At 37.2% G+C, this 16,506-nt stretch overlaps 3 protein-coding genes across 7 annotated transcripts; 2 read left to right on the top strand and 1 right to left on the bottom strand.

Annotated features, from left to right (window-relative positions):
- Window positions 1–2,898: 2,898 nt before the first annotated feature.
- Window positions 2,899–5,336, bottom strand: LOC124411333 (nucleoporin Nup43). The gene is made up of 7 exons (XM_046890416.1): window positions 5,114–5,336; window positions 4,423–4,530; window positions 4,151–4,275; window positions 3,917–4,038; window positions 3,640–3,791; window positions 3,313–3,559; window positions 2,899–3,175 (listed from the first exon to the last, which is right to left on the bottom strand). Exons 1-7 carry the CDS (start codon window positions 5,225–5,227, stop codon window positions 3,003–3,005), a joined length of 1,041 nt encoding a protein of 346 aa, XP_046746372.1. The 5' UTR covers window positions 5,228–5,336; the 3' UTR covers window positions 2,899–3,002.
- Window positions 5,337–6,295: 959 nt separating this feature from the next.
- Window positions 6,296–10,043, top strand: LOC124411539 (mannose-6-phosphate isomerase). Of its 3 annotated transcripts, none has more exons than XM_046890717.1 (6): window positions 6,296–6,506; window positions 7,342–7,675; window positions 7,754–8,069; window positions 8,149–8,316; window positions 8,485–8,687; window positions 8,764–10,043. In XM_046890717.1, the coding sequence occupies exons 2-6, from the start codon at window positions 7,358–7,360 to the stop codon at window positions 8,968–8,970; spliced, it is 1,212 nt and encodes a 403-aa protein (XP_046746673.1). In that variant the 5' UTR covers window positions 6,296–6,506; window positions 7,342–7,357; the 3' UTR covers window positions 8,971–10,043. The 3 variants fall into 3 exon arrangements, with proteins under 3 accessions (XP_046746673.1, XP_046746675.1, XP_046746672.1); XM_046890719.1 differs by having other exon boundaries at window positions 6,296–6,757; XM_046890716.1 differs by having other exon boundaries at window positions 6,296–6,783.
- A 164-nt stretch (window positions 10,044–10,207) lies between these two features.
- LOC124411549 (astakine-like) lies at window positions 10,208–15,023 on the top strand. Of its 3 annotated transcripts, none has more exons than XM_046890735.1 (3): window positions 10,208–10,657; window positions 13,321–13,493; window positions 14,351–15,023. In XM_046890735.1, exons 2-3 carry the CDS (start codon window positions 13,352–13,354, stop codon window positions 14,608–14,610), a joined length of 402 nt encoding a protein of 133 aa, XP_046746691.1. In that variant the 5' UTR covers window positions 10,208–10,657; window positions 13,321–13,351; the 3' UTR covers window positions 14,611–15,023. The 3 variants fall into 3 exon arrangements, with proteins under 3 accessions (XP_046746691.1, XP_046746689.1, XP_046746690.1); XM_046890733.1 differs by lacking the exon at window positions 10,208–10,657 and adding an exon at window positions 10,717–10,874; XM_046890734.1 differs by lacking the exon at window positions 10,208–10,657 and adding an exon at window positions 12,901–12,989.
- The last annotated feature ends 1,483 nt before the right edge of the window (window positions 15,024–16,506 follow it).

The following is a 16,506-nucleotide window of genomic DNA, read 5'->3' as shown; positions in this document are numbered from 1 at the left end:
TTCTAGAGTAATTCGACCCCCAGGAACTCAAAAAACACATCGAAAAAAGCGTAGGAAAAGCAGCAGAGAAACGCCGATGAAAATCATGAGTTTTTCGGCCGTAACTTTTCAGCTATCGCTCGCAGCGTATTGGGACTGCGCTCAATCGATTTCTCTCGCAAAATTACGTCGGAATAGTGCCTATCAAATTTTATTGCAGCACTTTCCAGAATCGTCAAAATTTTCGCGAAAAATCCAAAGGGGTTAGCCTTCCTTTTTTGGTCAATTTTGGAGCGGAAAATTTTACGTCTTCAAATCGATTAGTATGACCATTTCTAGAGTGATTCGACCCCCAGGAACTCAAAAAACACATCGAAAAGAGCGTAGGACCAGCAGCAGAGAAATGCCGATAAAAATCATGAGTCTTTCGGCCGTAACTTTTCAGCTATCGCTCGCAGCGTATTGGGACTGCGCTCAATCGATTTCTCTCGTAAAATTACGTCGGAATAGTGCCTGTAAAAATTTATTTTGGCACTTTCCAGAATTGTCAAAATTTTCGCCAAAAATCCAAAGGGGTTTGCCTTAGTTTTTGGTCATTTTTGGAGCGGAAAATTTTTCGTCTACAAATCGATTTGTATGACCGTTTCTAGAGTAATTCGACCCCCAGGAACTCAAAAAACACATCGAAAAAAGCGTAGGAAAAGCAGCAGAGAAACGCCGATGAAAATCATGAGTTTTTCGGCCGTAACTTTTCAGCTATCGCTCGCAGCGTATTGGGACTGCGCTCAATCGATTCCTCTCGCAAAATTACGTCGGAATAGTGCCTATAAAAATTCATTGCAGCACTTTCCAGAATCGTCAAAATTTTCGCAAAAAATTTAAAGGGGTTAGCCTTAGTTTTTGGTCATTTTGGGAGCGAAAAATTTCTCGTCTCCAAATCGATTTGTATGACCGTTTCTAGAGTAATTCGACCCCCAGGAACTCAGAAAACACATCAAAAAGAGCGTAGGACCAGCAGCAGAGAAACGCCGATGAAAATCATGAGTTTTTCGGCCGTAACTTTTCAGCTATCGCTCGCAGCGTATTGGGACTGCGCTCAATCGATTTCTCTCGCAAAATTACGTCGGAATAGTGCCTATCAAATTTTATTGCAGCACTTTCCAGAATCGTCAAAATTTTCGCAAAAAATCCATAGGGGTTAGCCTTCCTTTTTTGGTCATTTTTGGAGCGGAAAATTTTTCGTCTTCGAATCGATTAGTATGACCATTTCCAGAGTAATTCGACCCCCAGGAACTCAGAAAACACATCAAAAAGAGCGTAGGACCAGCAGCAGAGAAACGCCGATGAAAATCATGAGTTTTTCGGCCGTAACTTTTCAGCTATCGCTCGCAGCGTATTGGGACTGCGCTCAATCGATTCCTCCCGCAAAATTACGTCGGAGTAGTGCCTCAAAGAAAGAATCGCAGCACTTTTCAATGTCGTCGTAATTTACACCAAAAATCCAAAGAGGTTAGCCTCACTTTTTTGGTCATTTTCGGAGCCGAAATTTTCTCGTCTCTGAATCGATTTGTATGACCATTTTCAGAGTAATTCGACCCCCAGGAACTCAGAAAACACAACAAAAAAAAGCATAGGACCAACAGCAGAGAAAATACGACGCAAAGACCAGCAGCAGGAAATTTGAGTAAATGAGCCTCTCGTTTTTTGGCTGTAACTTTTCATCTGTTGCTCGCAGCGCATTCGGACAGCGCTCAATCGATTACTCTCGCAAAATTCTTTCGGAACAGTGCCTGAAAGAATTTATTGCAGCACTTTTCAGAGTCGTCGAAATTTTCGAAAAAATTTCAAAGGGGTCATCCTTACTTTCTCGGTCATTTTTGGAGCCGAGACTTTTTCGTCTCGGAATCGATTTGTATGACCCTATCTAGATTAATTGGACGCCCAGGAACTCAGAAAACACAACAAAAAAAGCGTAGAACCAACAGCAGTGAAATTACGACGCAAAGACCAGCAGCAGAAAAATTGAGAAAATACGTGTTTCGTTTGTTGGCTGTAACTCTTGATACGTTGCTTAATAGAGCTTGCTTATCTACCTTTATGAGTAGCTGTTCGAAATATAAGAAAATAACCTGATTTACTCTTATTATTCTGAATAGTCATACAGGTAACGAATCGAAACGAATTACGCATAGATATCTTTTTCAATATCATTTTCTGCTCAGAAGAGTGGCCCTGAACACACTGCAAGATTTTCAATATGTCCCATGCGGTAATAAACGTTTGAAATTGGAATAGCGCGAGTGAATTAGATTGTTTTTTCACCCCGAAAAACTGCTACCTTTCCATTCGATTTCCTACTCGCTTCTTCATTTTCTTCGTTTGTTCAGACTTTCAATTAACAATACGAGATTTTTCATTTCCGAGCACGAAAACGCAAGTCAGAATCACTCACTCTATCGCATAGTTCGCCTCAATTGTCCGACATGCAGCATTTTGTCGTTGCGTCAATGTGATCGGCACGCATTTTCACGAGCGATTTTCTGCCGCCGACGGTGTGGTGCTACCGAGTTAATTTCATGCCCGTGGAAATCCAACCTGAAGTAATAATGGGCATTGAGATGCTCTCGCGAGAAAATGTGACTTGACAAACTCGACACAAAAAGAACAGAATACAAGTAAATGCAGAGGAATTCAACAAAATACTGGAGGCCACGCGATGCTTACATTCCTTGCTTAACCTGGCCCGAATTCGAGAAATTTGAGATTTTCAGCTGGTGTGATATAGTATATGTATTGTACGAGCAGCACGTACAGAGGGACGCAATCATACTATTCTAGGTGAACCACATAATTTATCAATTAAATTTTAATACAAAGGGATATGCGTGCTATAATAGTTATAATTAATGTGATGTTGAAAAACTGGTATTTATTTTATTACAAATACAGAGGGGAGCGTTAAATCACAGTTATTATGAAATAAGATACAATATTGTACAAGTATACCATAAATGCACAGTTATTTACACTGTGATATTTTTGATGACATACATAGCTTCGTTGTCGCACCCAAAGAGTAATGTGGATCTGTCAACATCGATTGTATTTATTGGCTTGTGGAGCGTTGCACACAGTGACGTTACATTCACTTTTCCTTTTGTACTGATTGTATTGAGCCAATGCGTGTCCCCCGAATCTGTAACATAATTTTACATATTAATCGGAATTAAAAAGAAATTACACTGATTTCGTTATCACAAACAATCCAATCTTAAAAGTAGAACAAATTATAATAACAGCAAAATTGCGAATTCGCACGCTATATACAATCACCTAATTTCAATTTGGTGTTCTGAGCATTGTTCCAGTGCCATAGCTGTCCACTTGACGAACATGAAAACAAATTTTCCGGTCTGTCTGGATGAAATGTTATTTCGTTGACCGAGCTGGAATGGGCATTTAATTGAGAAATCGGATATGTGTTATGCCTCAAATCCCATACTGTCAGGCTACCGTCACCACCACCAGCGACTACAATGTGCCTCTGTGTAGGATGATGTGCTAAACTCGTGGCTTCGGTCTGAGAAAATAAATAGAACAAATTTCGAGTTATGAAATCAGTTGCCACTTCGACTAGTGAAAAAAAATTTTAAATCTTACCTTGGTATGTGCAGAGAGCATGAAAGTCGTAGAGGGAACATCTTGATTATTTCTTAAATCCCATACTTTCATGTGCCCCACTAAATTTCCTGTCAAAACTTCACTGTGCCTCAGAAAATCAACACAGTGCAGGGAACAGCTATCTGAATTTTCTAAGAAAAAAAAGTAGCCAAAAATTTTGCAAGTTAGATATTATTTTGGCAAGTAAATGAATACACGCATTTTCATTGGTAATTATTTTAGCTTGTACATTCCTTTTCCACTTCTGTTTACTTACCAATTGTTCTGACTGGAATTTTTTGATTGGCTGTTAACAAGTTGATCGTACCATCCTCTCCAACTGTGACTATATCCTGCTCGAAAGTTGAGATGGCTGTACATGAAGCGTAATCTGTTGTTCTGAAATTGTTCAACTTAATGTTTAGAATCTAATAAATAGATTCAATCAAATATCAGATTCTCAGATACTTGAACAAAGGGAATCGAATAAATGGGAAAAAAAAATTCTTACGGAAATTTGTGTAAAAAATTCCATGACAACCGTTCCTTGAATTGTGCATAAGGATTCTCTTGAATTTGTATCAATTGTACTGTACCAATAGAAGATGATGCCACGAACAGATCCTTAGTGATGAACTTGAACACAGAAAATTATGAAAATAAAAACAAATAATAATGTAACACCACATTTTTTTTGGGTGATGTACCGAATATAGTTTACTAAATTGTTTTTATAATATTAAAATATCTTATCGTAATGTAATGTTCATCTATACTTATTACCCTTAATTCTGTAACATCGCCGAGAAATGCATGGGATGATATTATCACTGGATAAGACTCGTTGTCTTCTTCGTTTGTGTCGAATGTCCAATATGTTATGTTGTTCACCTGTGTGATTTGATCACATTATAAAAGCTGAATGAAGAAAAATTTTAAATATTATGGATATTTGCATGGCAGAGTGACAGCATATGAGTCTTGTTGACATTACCCAAAACCCACAATATACGCTAAAAATATCATACGCCCTGATGGATTCATGTTTTACCCTTATTTTCACTGTTTTGAACCGTGCGAACATGATACGCACCAGCAGTGTAGATTACACCTCGTACATGTGTCGTGATTTTGGATAGCAATAAAATATGGATGTTCATGACAATTTTGGCGATGGTATAAAAAAGGGCAAATTAATCCTAAGCTTAACCGTGTGACTCTATCGTGCACATATCCACATCGAATAAAAAAATCCGTATCTTTGTCTTCGTTATTACAGTTTGTTTGACTGTCGCAATTAATTTGCAAGAAATGAAAAAAAAAGTAACAGCAGAAAAATACGTATAAGTATTGAAAATTTGTAAATCGAAAATCGTATCCAAGAAGGTAAATAATACTTTAAATTGGTGTAAAAGAAAATACTGAATAATAAAAAGGTGATCGGTGTGATTTCTAACCTATCTCTTAACCCTACCGGATTATCCCAGCTTCCAGTTAAAAACGATTTTGCTTCAACAAAATCCTCGGGTTTCCATCTGATCTTTGATACTTTTTCCGAAATAAATGTTCCGTGAATATTTTCACTCATTTTAATTGCCACAACCCAGATATCTTGTATCTGCTTATTTGAATTCGGATTGTTGAGGTTAGAAAAACGCTTTTTTCTCAAACCATTCCTCTGATGATTCTCCCTGATATTCCCGCTCAGCTGTCGGCTCTCGACAAAAGTGCGCACGCATCATTAGTAAGGGATGACTCGTGCCCACTGATCTCATTCGGAAATGAAAGGTTTAAAAGAAGCTGCCGATTGGCTGATTTTCAAATATTGACCAATCACGCGAGTCTTTCATTTCGTGCGTTGCGTTTCCAAAACGTGGCAGATGAAACATATATACCCAGATCCTCTATAGCAGATGATGAGTCGAGTTGTAGTCGGTTTTTTAAAAGTCAGGCTGAAGTATGGCATGTAATATGAAATAGTTGTAGCAAATTTGATACTAAGTTATCAGTACCAATGCTTTCTGTATGTATCGCTTAAACCTCTTTGTTCGAAATTCCCAGTGGTATACGCATCCAGTTCATAAGGCTAACCCAACTTTAACCTGACTCAACTCGCCCCCAACTTATACATCAGTGCCCCAACTAGATTCAACCATATGACTGACATGCTTTGTAAAATCTAGCAAATACACCCTATCCGCTTTATTTCCCAGCAGTTTTATCTTAAAAGTAGAAAATTTTAGCTAGATTTTCAAAATTGAACAGTACTAACATTCTGACTTTGTTGGACTGTTCTTAATCTTGAAAAAAAAGAAGATTCATAGCGATTTCATGTATATAGTAGTATTCGCGATTCAAATTCCGAGCAATGAGGTTTGACTGATTTTGAAAAACTCCACTCAACTGATGGGGCACCGAAACAAAATCATAAACAGTCAAAGGATCTTATCATACGACATCACGACACGTGAAGGGACGCGATACATGCGTGTGACGTGCTTTTCAAAAACTTGAAACTTAGCGCTGGATAAAAGTCAATATATATATTTATGCTAACGTATTATAGGTAGAGGCGTAGCGTAGGCGAGTTGAATCAACGTGTATGCGTACTTCGCTACAGGCATATATACATACATACACAGAAATACATGCATACGTCATCTGGAATCCTGCGTGCGTGTGCCCCAGTGTCCGTAGTTGCGAGTTGGTCGTCGGACTGCGTTCCGCGGTCAGGGAATCGAAACGTTTTTTGACATATTCTCCGGCTTTCGCAACGCATTATCACCTTTATCTTTCGGCGTAAATCAGCTCTATAATTACCATCAGCTCAGTTTTTAATCAGCGTACGCAGCACTGACCTAGCACAGGTCAGTGATCTTGTGAAATTACATCGAGATGTTAACTTTACAACCACGAATTCCGGCAACTAGATGCTAAATGAACCTGCTTCTTATTGAAACGTCTGTAAATTAACTAAATACATCCAATCACATGCAAGTCGTCATGTGGAAATATGTATGACCGTCCGTCTGTCATTCGATATTGCACTTTGGACAGATTGTTAATAATACAACACTGTTGTGATCGATTGCGAACGTATGTAACGAAGCACACGTTTGTGAGTCAATCGATCTCTAACCTTACGTATGTTCAGGATGTAATGTGTTTATGAATGTTATCTTATCACCGGTGGTAATACTACTGTTATTATATCGATGTAAACGATTTCTGGTTCCTTATAGTGCATCGCGTATGCGTGAAACGTTAACTGCAATTTAACTTCAAAATTCCGTCCGCTTTAATTCTGTGGTACTTTCAAAAAAATCAACACTATTTCCCTACTCATCACTTGGTCATTCTTACTTTAAAGTATTACTCTGGAATACCTTTATACACATACATTACGGTCATTCTTCTCTTTGGCTAATATTAATACATCTCTTTCCATGTTCTCTGAAGTTCTCTTCCTCTGTTTTCCCAAACCAGCCGCGTATTTAATCTTGTATTTATTCAACTGGGTAATTGTACTCTATTAGCTTATCTTTCGTTCCACGTAGTCATTCTCAAGTGTTGACGTGTGCTTGTTAACACTTTTAAAACTTTTCCAAGCACCCGCCTGTCTATTATTTTGTAATTATCATCGCAGTTATTAATAATATTACTTTTATATTAATTTGTCATGTCTTTTGTCTCAATTTTTAGAAACTCACGTGACAAAATGGAATTGAAGTGTTCGGTCCAGTCGTACGAGTGGGGGAAACGTGGCATCGAAAGTACTGTAGCAAATTTGGTCAAAGCAGCGAATCCAGATTTTTCTTTAGATGAAAGCAAGCCTTACGCAGAGCTTTGGATGGGTACACATCCCAATGGACCATCATATTTGAAGGAGGGGAACAAATCATTGGGCGAGTATATCGAAGAGCACAAACATGTACTGGGGAATGGAGTAGAGGAAAAGTTTGGCCTTCAACTACCATTTTTATTAAAAGTTTTGTCGATTAACAAGGCTCTGTCAATCCAAGCTCATCCCAACAAGGTAAAAACTTAATTTCCAACCGATGTGGACCATTGAAACGCAAATTTCACTTCTACAAAGTAATAAAACTGGTTTTAGGAGTACGCTGAGAAGCTTCACAAGTTGAATCCCGGTGTTTACAAAGATCCAAATCATAAGCCAGAACTGGCGATCGCTCTTACCCCGTTTGAGGCTCTGTGCGGATTTCGTCCAATATCTGAAATCAAGCAGTTCTTTAAGGCTGTTCCGGAATTCCGAGCTGTTGTAGGAGAAGAAAAAATATTGGAACTCATTAATTCAGATGAAGTAGGTCTTCGGGCAGCTCTTAAAAACTGCTTCAAAAATATTATGACCTGTGATCCAGGATTTGTTGCGTTGCAACTCAAAAAATTACTTAACAGACTATCGCACTTAGGTTGGTATTCGGGTATTTGAGTTGAAGTAATCTTGAAACTACTACCCATGATTTCACAGATGAAATTGTCTTCTTCCAGATGAATCAGGTAGGCAAGCCCTCAATGGTAGCTTGATAGAAAAATTACATTCTGAGTTTCCTGGAGACGTTGGATGCTTTGGTGTTTACTTGTTTAATTGGGTAACGCTGCAGCCTGGGGAGGCTTTATTTCTTGGACCTAATGAACCTCATGCTTATCTTTCGGGTGGTAAGTATTTGGATATTTTATCACTGAGCGAGTCATTCCAAATTTCTATACTTCAAGTTTTTCAATATCTATTTCTAAATTCAGAAATATTTACAGCTTGGTAAATACACATTCTAGGCTCTGATATGGGAATAATGAACACAAAAATTTTTTTGCATGTATATTTAGATTGTATCGAGTGTATGGCTTGCTCAGACAATGTTGTAAGAGCAGGATTGACCCCAAAGCCAAAAGATGTAAATACGTTAGTAGATATGTTGACATACAACTGTGAGCCAGCGTCTGCCAAAAGGTTTCAACCATCACGGGAAGATGAGTGTACAGAAATATTCAGACCTCCAGTTCCTGATTTTGCAGTCGCAAAGATTACTGTGAGTGATTTATTATTTTATTTCAATGTAGCGTAATATCAATATAGTATATGAGTTTAATCGAAATATATTGCAGATACCACCTGGAAGGGCAATATACAATTTGATACCAAGGAGCACAGGCAGCATTTTAATTATTGTCAATGGCAAGGCAGAGATCGGCCCGTCTATAGTTCTTACACGAGGCTCTGCGATATTTATACCAGCTAACGAGAAGATTACCATCAAAGTGCTATGCGGTTGTCATCCAATGCTCATGTTTCAAGCAATAGTCAATCTCTGAGGATAGCAAGCGCCTTATAATAAAATTGAGACATATGCGATTTATGAACATATTCAAGACATTAGATGATGTCTCGTAAATGAACACCATTGGGCTAGGCACATTCCATACTTCGTTAAAATCTCTAAATATGGAAATTTAGTAGACACCAAAGAACTTATAAAAAAAAGTGACATTTGTTATCCACATTACGCATTAGAGCAATTGCATTCATACCTTGCACAACACTGTCGAATTTTCAATTTACCGATAATATTGCTTCGAGTCTCTACATAACGATTGTTGTCGGTGAATTGGAAAACTCATATCGATTACAAATTCGATCATCCAATATGTTCCTAGTCGGTAAATTTGCTTGTTTGTACCTGATAATTGTGAAAGTTTTTCGAAATGAAACTTGCTCTATCAATCGTTTTGATACTGTAACATACAGACGATAAGTTGGTGTAACAAGCTTGCCACTCACGATGAGGGTATAACGTAATTTTACAATCTCACTACTAGATATATTGACAAAATTTCAAATAAAAGCTTTAGATTTATCTGTACATTTGATCGAGACTTTTTCGATTTCAGTTGCGTTCAATTGATCAGTTAAATCGAAGTAGTGGAAGCTTACTGCTGTAATCTAATAATAACTTCTACTTAGAATGCGAGTCTTAATATCAAACAGACAGAAGTCCTAATGTCTAAGCGTCGTGTAAATTGTGTACATATTTTCAACGAAAGCTTTGTGGAATGTCATCATGTAAGCTGTTCGAGAAGAATGTGATTGACATGGTTTGGTTGTTTCTTCACCTATTAACTTATCAGTAAGAATATATTTTTTTAGCTATTAAACAAGAATTACTGAACCCATGATGCTGTAGATGATATACCTCTAGTATTATGCCCATCAATTTTCGTCCGTTTAGTTGATTTTTACAGTCCCAGCTGCGGAGTCGTAGTCAAGAAACTTCCGATTCCAAGTCAGCATACACGAAGATTTTTCAAATTTGTCTACTAAACAATTCATATCACGATCCGTTTTTAATGACTGCAGAGTCCGAGCAAGCGCAATTGTGAAAAGTGTAGCATAATGCATTAAAAAATTTAGAGTTGAACAACAATTTCCACAACAGTAGGTATACAAATTAATCCAGTATTTCCGGGTCTTTTTTTATAAACAATTGTCGTACTATCGTTAGGTCAAGATTCTGTAATGCTTAATGGTAAAGTTCATTGCAAAAAGGTACGTGCGTATCAATTCTTCTGCTAGTGTTTGTGCCATATTAATCCACCAAGTTGTTTATACGATTAGTAATCCCGTATTATTCACCAGCAATCAATTGTCAGAAATCACTCTACCGCTGTTGGACATAATAGGTATAATATTCTACTGGATCATCACGCTATGTACGTACAGTAATTACAGGTTGCACGTATGTAATAAGGATCCATGTATGGTTACCGTGTACGTACACCTACCCTTGCGAGTTGGAATCCCCTGCGGAAGACTCATTAGATGGCTGTAATAAAATCTGATGCTTTATTGTAGTCGTTTATTTGTACCGCGGATAAGTGTGCTCGTGCGATACTAAGACGCACACAGCTGTAGCCATTCCTCGTTTGCGGGAAGACTTGAACCGCGGTATAAAACAAGTTGTTCGTCAGATTCAACAATCACATGCCTTTGCGCATTTGCCAAGTTAGTGTTCCTCAAATCTTACAAAAGTTTAATCGAACGTTGGAATTAAATTGAGTTTCAAGAATCGTTATAGTGACAATAGTTACTCTTCAAGTAGGTGCACAGTCAAATTTCTATCTTTAGTGAACTATTTTATTGTCATTTCCACATTCAGACGTTGAGGACTGAAGAATTGACCACGGTTTTTGGCTGAGGTGAACCTTACATTAATTGCACGGTTGGTATAATATTCAATTTCAACATCTAAACTATTGCGACAAGTATAATTATTGAATGATAACGTAATTCATGTAAATTAGCTTATTCGGAGGAGTTTTTTCGGGCGAAAAACGAACGTGATAAGCAATCTGTAGTATACAGGGAGTTTCATTGCACTACTACATTGCCTTTGAAACTATGCAAGATACGAAAAAAATTTTCCCACAAAATATTTAGGGTTTAAAGTAGAACACCCTAGGTCAAGTGAAGGTCAACTTGGTTTTTTAAGTATCAATGTCCTGAGAAGCATGAACGACAAGAACAAGATACTGATAAATAGACACTAACGATTTGAACTAAAGTTGGAAAATAGAAAACAAATTTGCAATATTTTTTGCTAACAAGTAAATTAAATACGATACCAATAAACCAATTGCCCTTTATCCAATCTCCTAAACTCCACGTAGATAATTATTCTGATGGCTTCCGGTACTAGAATACTTGAAGAGTATTTCCACGGACGAGGCGAGTTATCGATATCTTGCTTCGTAGCAACTGGACTGGCTTATATCTCATCACCGGTCGAGTCTAGTTGCTATAAGTACGTATATAGTACTTTTTGACGCAAATTTGATGGGCTTTCAGATGGCTGTAAAAAATATACTGTTCCATTGAAAAAAAAAAACCAAGTTGACCTTCACATGACCTTGGCTATTCCACTTAGAAAAAATCTGACACTCTTGTCTTCTATCTTCCTTCGAACTCCAAATATTTTGTAGAAAACATTTCTCAGTATCTTGTTCAGTTTCTAGAGTAATCGGCCTGGGCTGATTGAAATGAAACACCTTGTAGTTGTGTATAGTTATCATAAGTATAAATAGTTAGGACTTAAGACAGCATCGCATATCCGGGAAACCAATGACGATCACTCACGTCAGGTGTTACTAACTACTGTAACATGTACAGCGTGCATGTAATAGAATAATTTCATCTGAACATAAAATGTGTTCTTATACGGTCAGGAATATAATGAGAAAATATTTACCTGTATTAATGTGAGTAATCATAAAAGAATAGTTGAACGTTTCTTTTCCGAAAAAATAGTTGACCGAACGTCGTGACTGCATAAGGTTGGACGAAATAGCATAAAACTCATCAGGATACAGTTACGTATTTACATATCGCTATTATGTACAAGTGCCAATTTAGGTGTGCACGACGTTACTGAAGACTACCATCAGCCTCGGGTTATTCCCATCTGGCATGTTTTTTGTCAGCTTATAGATTTTAATAATACAACATTCCCAGCGGATTTGCATTTTGGCCTTCACCTTGCGAAGATATACATACTTAACGCTATACGTAGGTACAGAGAGAGCAATTATCTCAATGTATTACATATGCCGCGGTATTATACAGCAATGTTAATCAGCTTTCGGTTATTGTTCATCCTTTGCCGAGCTATAATAAGTAGGAAATAAATTGAGAAAAAAAAAAATATAGAAATTATTACCGGACCGACTATCGTAATATAAGAATCTTGAATTGCAAAATATTAATTTGAATATTTAGCCTTTACTGCCGGATGTAAAACTGACCTCATCAATTTCTATCCATGTAAAATAACGCAGCATTGTTCTTCTATATTTATTATACACAATAGATGTATTGTGAAAATAAGACTAATACGAGAATAGGAATTAAATTATTCACGAGCTAAAAATACGCGGTCCATTTCATTGTGACAAGCTGTTTTGTTGAAATATGTATTTTTGTTTTCCCTGTGTGTTCGCAGAACACTTAAGAAACCCGATAACTCAGAGACCAACGATCAAGAAGAAAAATTTTACTATAATCAGCTTTGGATTTAAAATGTCATGTAATTAATTTGTTTTTTCCTTTGTTTATGTGAGTATCGATAATTACGTTCCCCAGAAGACACAAATAAAATCAACAAACCGAAATTTATATTCTCGAAAAGAATAATCAGCTATGATGCTGTATTTGATTTATTAATATTTGATTCCCATACCGGGAAACCTTAACATTTTTAAAAGTTAGAAAAATAATCGTCGCAGACGCACTTTATCGACACTTCATTCTTGGAAAAGTAATCCATAATCTATATTCAACCGTACGTATGAACTTCTGAATATCATCTGGGTCATTATAAACAATAATATCATTCGTAAGTCGAGTTCTGAGAATTGTAAATCCCATTAATTACAACGTTGGTCAAATATACGTAAATATTTATATCATGTAGTGATAAATATTATACACATATTTAAGTAGGCATATTAGTGCTGGTGGACTGTAATTATTATCTGCTTTTTAGTACGTTTAAGAATGTATATCATGTGAATATACCGTGTACATCACAAAGTGCGCAATCACGTTCATAAAAAGGCGTAATTCTTATTTAGACAACTTTCTTATGACGGTTGGTAATGACCATGTTTCAGTAACATTGCACTTGGACTAGTACCCCACACTATGACTCAACCTTTGGCCTTTATTGTGCTCATCGTGGCTGTCGGAATCTGTGAAATAAGTTACGCCAGGGTCATGGACAGGCCGCGGTGGATACAGTGCCAAAGTAACTCAGACTGTATGCCCAGACATTGTTGTACAATCGGTAAGACGCACACTGTACTTTTAAGCATCTTAATTATCGGCAGTCGTAACGTAACACTTTAGAACTGTAAGAGAAACACCTAAATCGATTGAAGGACGCGCCATTTTTTCTATTCCACGTAAAACAATGTAACGGCCGGAATTTATCATTTTTTACGAAGACATGTGTTTCGAAATAAATTGTTACTGAAGATCAACTTACATATTAAGTATCCACCAAAATCTTTCAGTAAAAGATTATTTTCAAATTAAAAACGTCGAGAAGCATAAATATGATAATTTCATTTCAAGGCCTTCGCAATTCTTATCGCATAGCACAGATACATGGAATGAATAAATGTGCGAAGCTTTTGAATTGTAAAGATCTTAATTTAATAATAAGTGTCAAATACAAAGAACTCTGTTCTATTGTACGGAAACTTGATTAATATATTGCATGACACGGGACGAAAGTTGGCGATTCAAACGAATGTGAAGTTTGCGCCTGACCGAAGCAAGGGCGGCAATCACACGAGTTGCGATTACCAACCTTTGGCACGAGTCAAACAAGATAGTTTTTATAACAAGTGAATGAAAAGTAGCGGGTTTTGCGCGGCAGTTTTTCGGGACGCTAGGTGTCAATCTTTTCTCCCTAGGGACGAAAGTGAGCAATCTTGGACTGCGCATGCGCGAACCTATCTTTACAAAACCGAGGTGAAATTGGCCACTTTCTAAACTGCTACGCAAAGTCCCACGCTTCATGCACGTATAACAAAAACGATTTTTATGAAGAGTTTGACGTGCAAATTAATAACATACACTCATATAAGCATGCAATATGTATTGTAGTACTGAATTATTGCACGTGTGTTCATTAAGGAAAACAGAAATTCAGCATCCCGCAGTGCAAGCCGATGCAAGATAACGGCGACGCTTGTCGACCGGATGGTCCGATAACTCTAAATACTACATTGATGTACCCGGATGGATCTCAGATTGAACTCACCGAAGTCCACGATATGTTTTGCCCGTGCGGATATGGGCTGAGTTGTGATCGTCAAGATGCCGTATGTCGAGATCCGAGTCACGAAAGAGGATTCAATGACATTTTGGGAGAAGCAAGTACAGAGGACGATTAATTGCGATGCTGAATTTCGAACGAGAAATGCGTGACAACAATTACCTAATCGCGGAGCTAACACTGATAATTGGTTGGATAAGGGATTATAAAAAATTGTTCAAAAACATCGCTGGTATGCCTTGGAATACCGGTGATTATAGTATTATATTTAAATACGGATGTAAGTGCCAATCCTGTAATGCTGGAATCTTAGCATTTGTATCAATTGTTGGCAGAAAATGTACCATGTGCGGCACTGTAACTATAAGTGTAAGACTACCAGAGTCCTTGTCCCAGGAGTAACACATTATATTATGATCCAGGGTACAACATTTCAAGATGAGAAAAAAATATATTAATTATTTAACGATTACCCTGTTCGAAGATTACATTGATTTGTATACACCGAATAAAAACAAACTTATATCACCAAAAGCACATTAATAATTCGAATTCTCTATTATCTTTCCTGTCATTTTTACGCGTTCAAATGTTTTTTATTTTATGGTGAAGTCGAGACGAGGGTCCCGGAATTTGATTCTGACGGTTTTCCAATCACACCTTTAGGAATGCAAAGAAGACATCTAGAACATTGTAGAATCAGCAGCTGAGAAAATATGGCACAATTTTGGTCACTGTTTTCCCTTCTTTTGGCTGTTCCTTTTGAAGCATTGATCGTAATGACTCGAGACCACAATAAATCAATTTCTTTTCAAAATTACGCCGAAATAGCAGGACAATTATTTGCTCGAAGCATTTTTGAAAATTGGCCATAATTGAGCGAAAAAAATTCAAAGGGGTTAACCTTAATTCTCAGCGATTATTTGACGCAAAAAATGTATGTCTCCGAATCGATCTGTACATCCCTTTTCCCAGTAACTGGACGTTCAGTAATACGAAAAAGACTTCTCGAAACAGCAAAATTATTTCGCTTTTTGTCGTTTTTTGGCTGTAACTTTTGAAGCGTTCACCGCAGCGACTTAGAGCCATAGCTTTCTAGATCATAGATTCTACAATTTTCTAAAACCAGGTAAAATATGCCGTAAAAATCCCAAAGGGTTAGCCTTCATTTTAACGACTTTTAGAATCCAAATATTTTTATTTTAAAAGCGATTCGTTAGAGTATATTTATGATTGAAAATTCCAACCAGCCATGGCAGACATTTCATACAGTATTTTTGTGCTGTGAAGGTAACAAGCGTTTTCTAATGTCGAAAGTGATAAATTAATAAACTGGCTGTAAAAGACTCACCGTCCAGTAATAGCCATATAATACAAAACTCAGTTACCGTTATACTCATTCAAGCTTCACGAATTTTCTTCGTCACACGTGGCGCATACAATACTATCATATACATACGCATATTTATTTTTATTTTTCGCTTCTAATGCGATAACCTGAGACTGGAGATCAACTTATGTGATGAGGCAGTGAACCAACACATATTTGTAGATAATATTGCGCATCTATTTAGCGGTGATCGAGTTGCTGGGTCCTTGCTTCATGTGTTTCTAGTGTGTAGAAATCTTCACACACGCATAATGAATGTGAAGAATAAAGTGGTACCACCGATTTTTTGTTATCTCCTCATAATGAAGCAGTTCAATATGCAAATCAGCGCAAGTACGTCTGATGTCAATATCACGCCAGTTAACACTTGCGTACGGCACACGGAATATTCGCACACAGACGTATACATACGTCTTTCCATCTTTTGATAGTGTCAGCTTCGGGTTCGACCCGCGCAAAGGTCATTTGGATAAAGATTATAATGTATCATGAAAAATTGAGCCCAGACACTTGACAAGGTAAAGTAGCCACTTTTGCAGCAATCTTCCAAATAATTATTCAGTTCTCCATTTATTCAAGATATCGAGATTTTAATACCGTTTTTCATCAATCAGCTGGCTACTC

The sequence above is a fragment of the Diprion similis genome, chromosome 10 (assembly GCF_021155765.1).
Source record: "Diprion similis isolate iyDipSimi1 chromosome 10, iyDipSimi1.1, whole genome shotgun sequence".
Taxonomy (NCBI): domain Eukaryota; kingdom Metazoa; phylum Arthropoda; class Insecta; order Hymenoptera; family Diprionidae; genus Diprion; species Diprion similis.
Note: the sequence above shows the minus strand (reverse complement) of the source record. Positions and strands in the feature narration are given on the sequence as shown.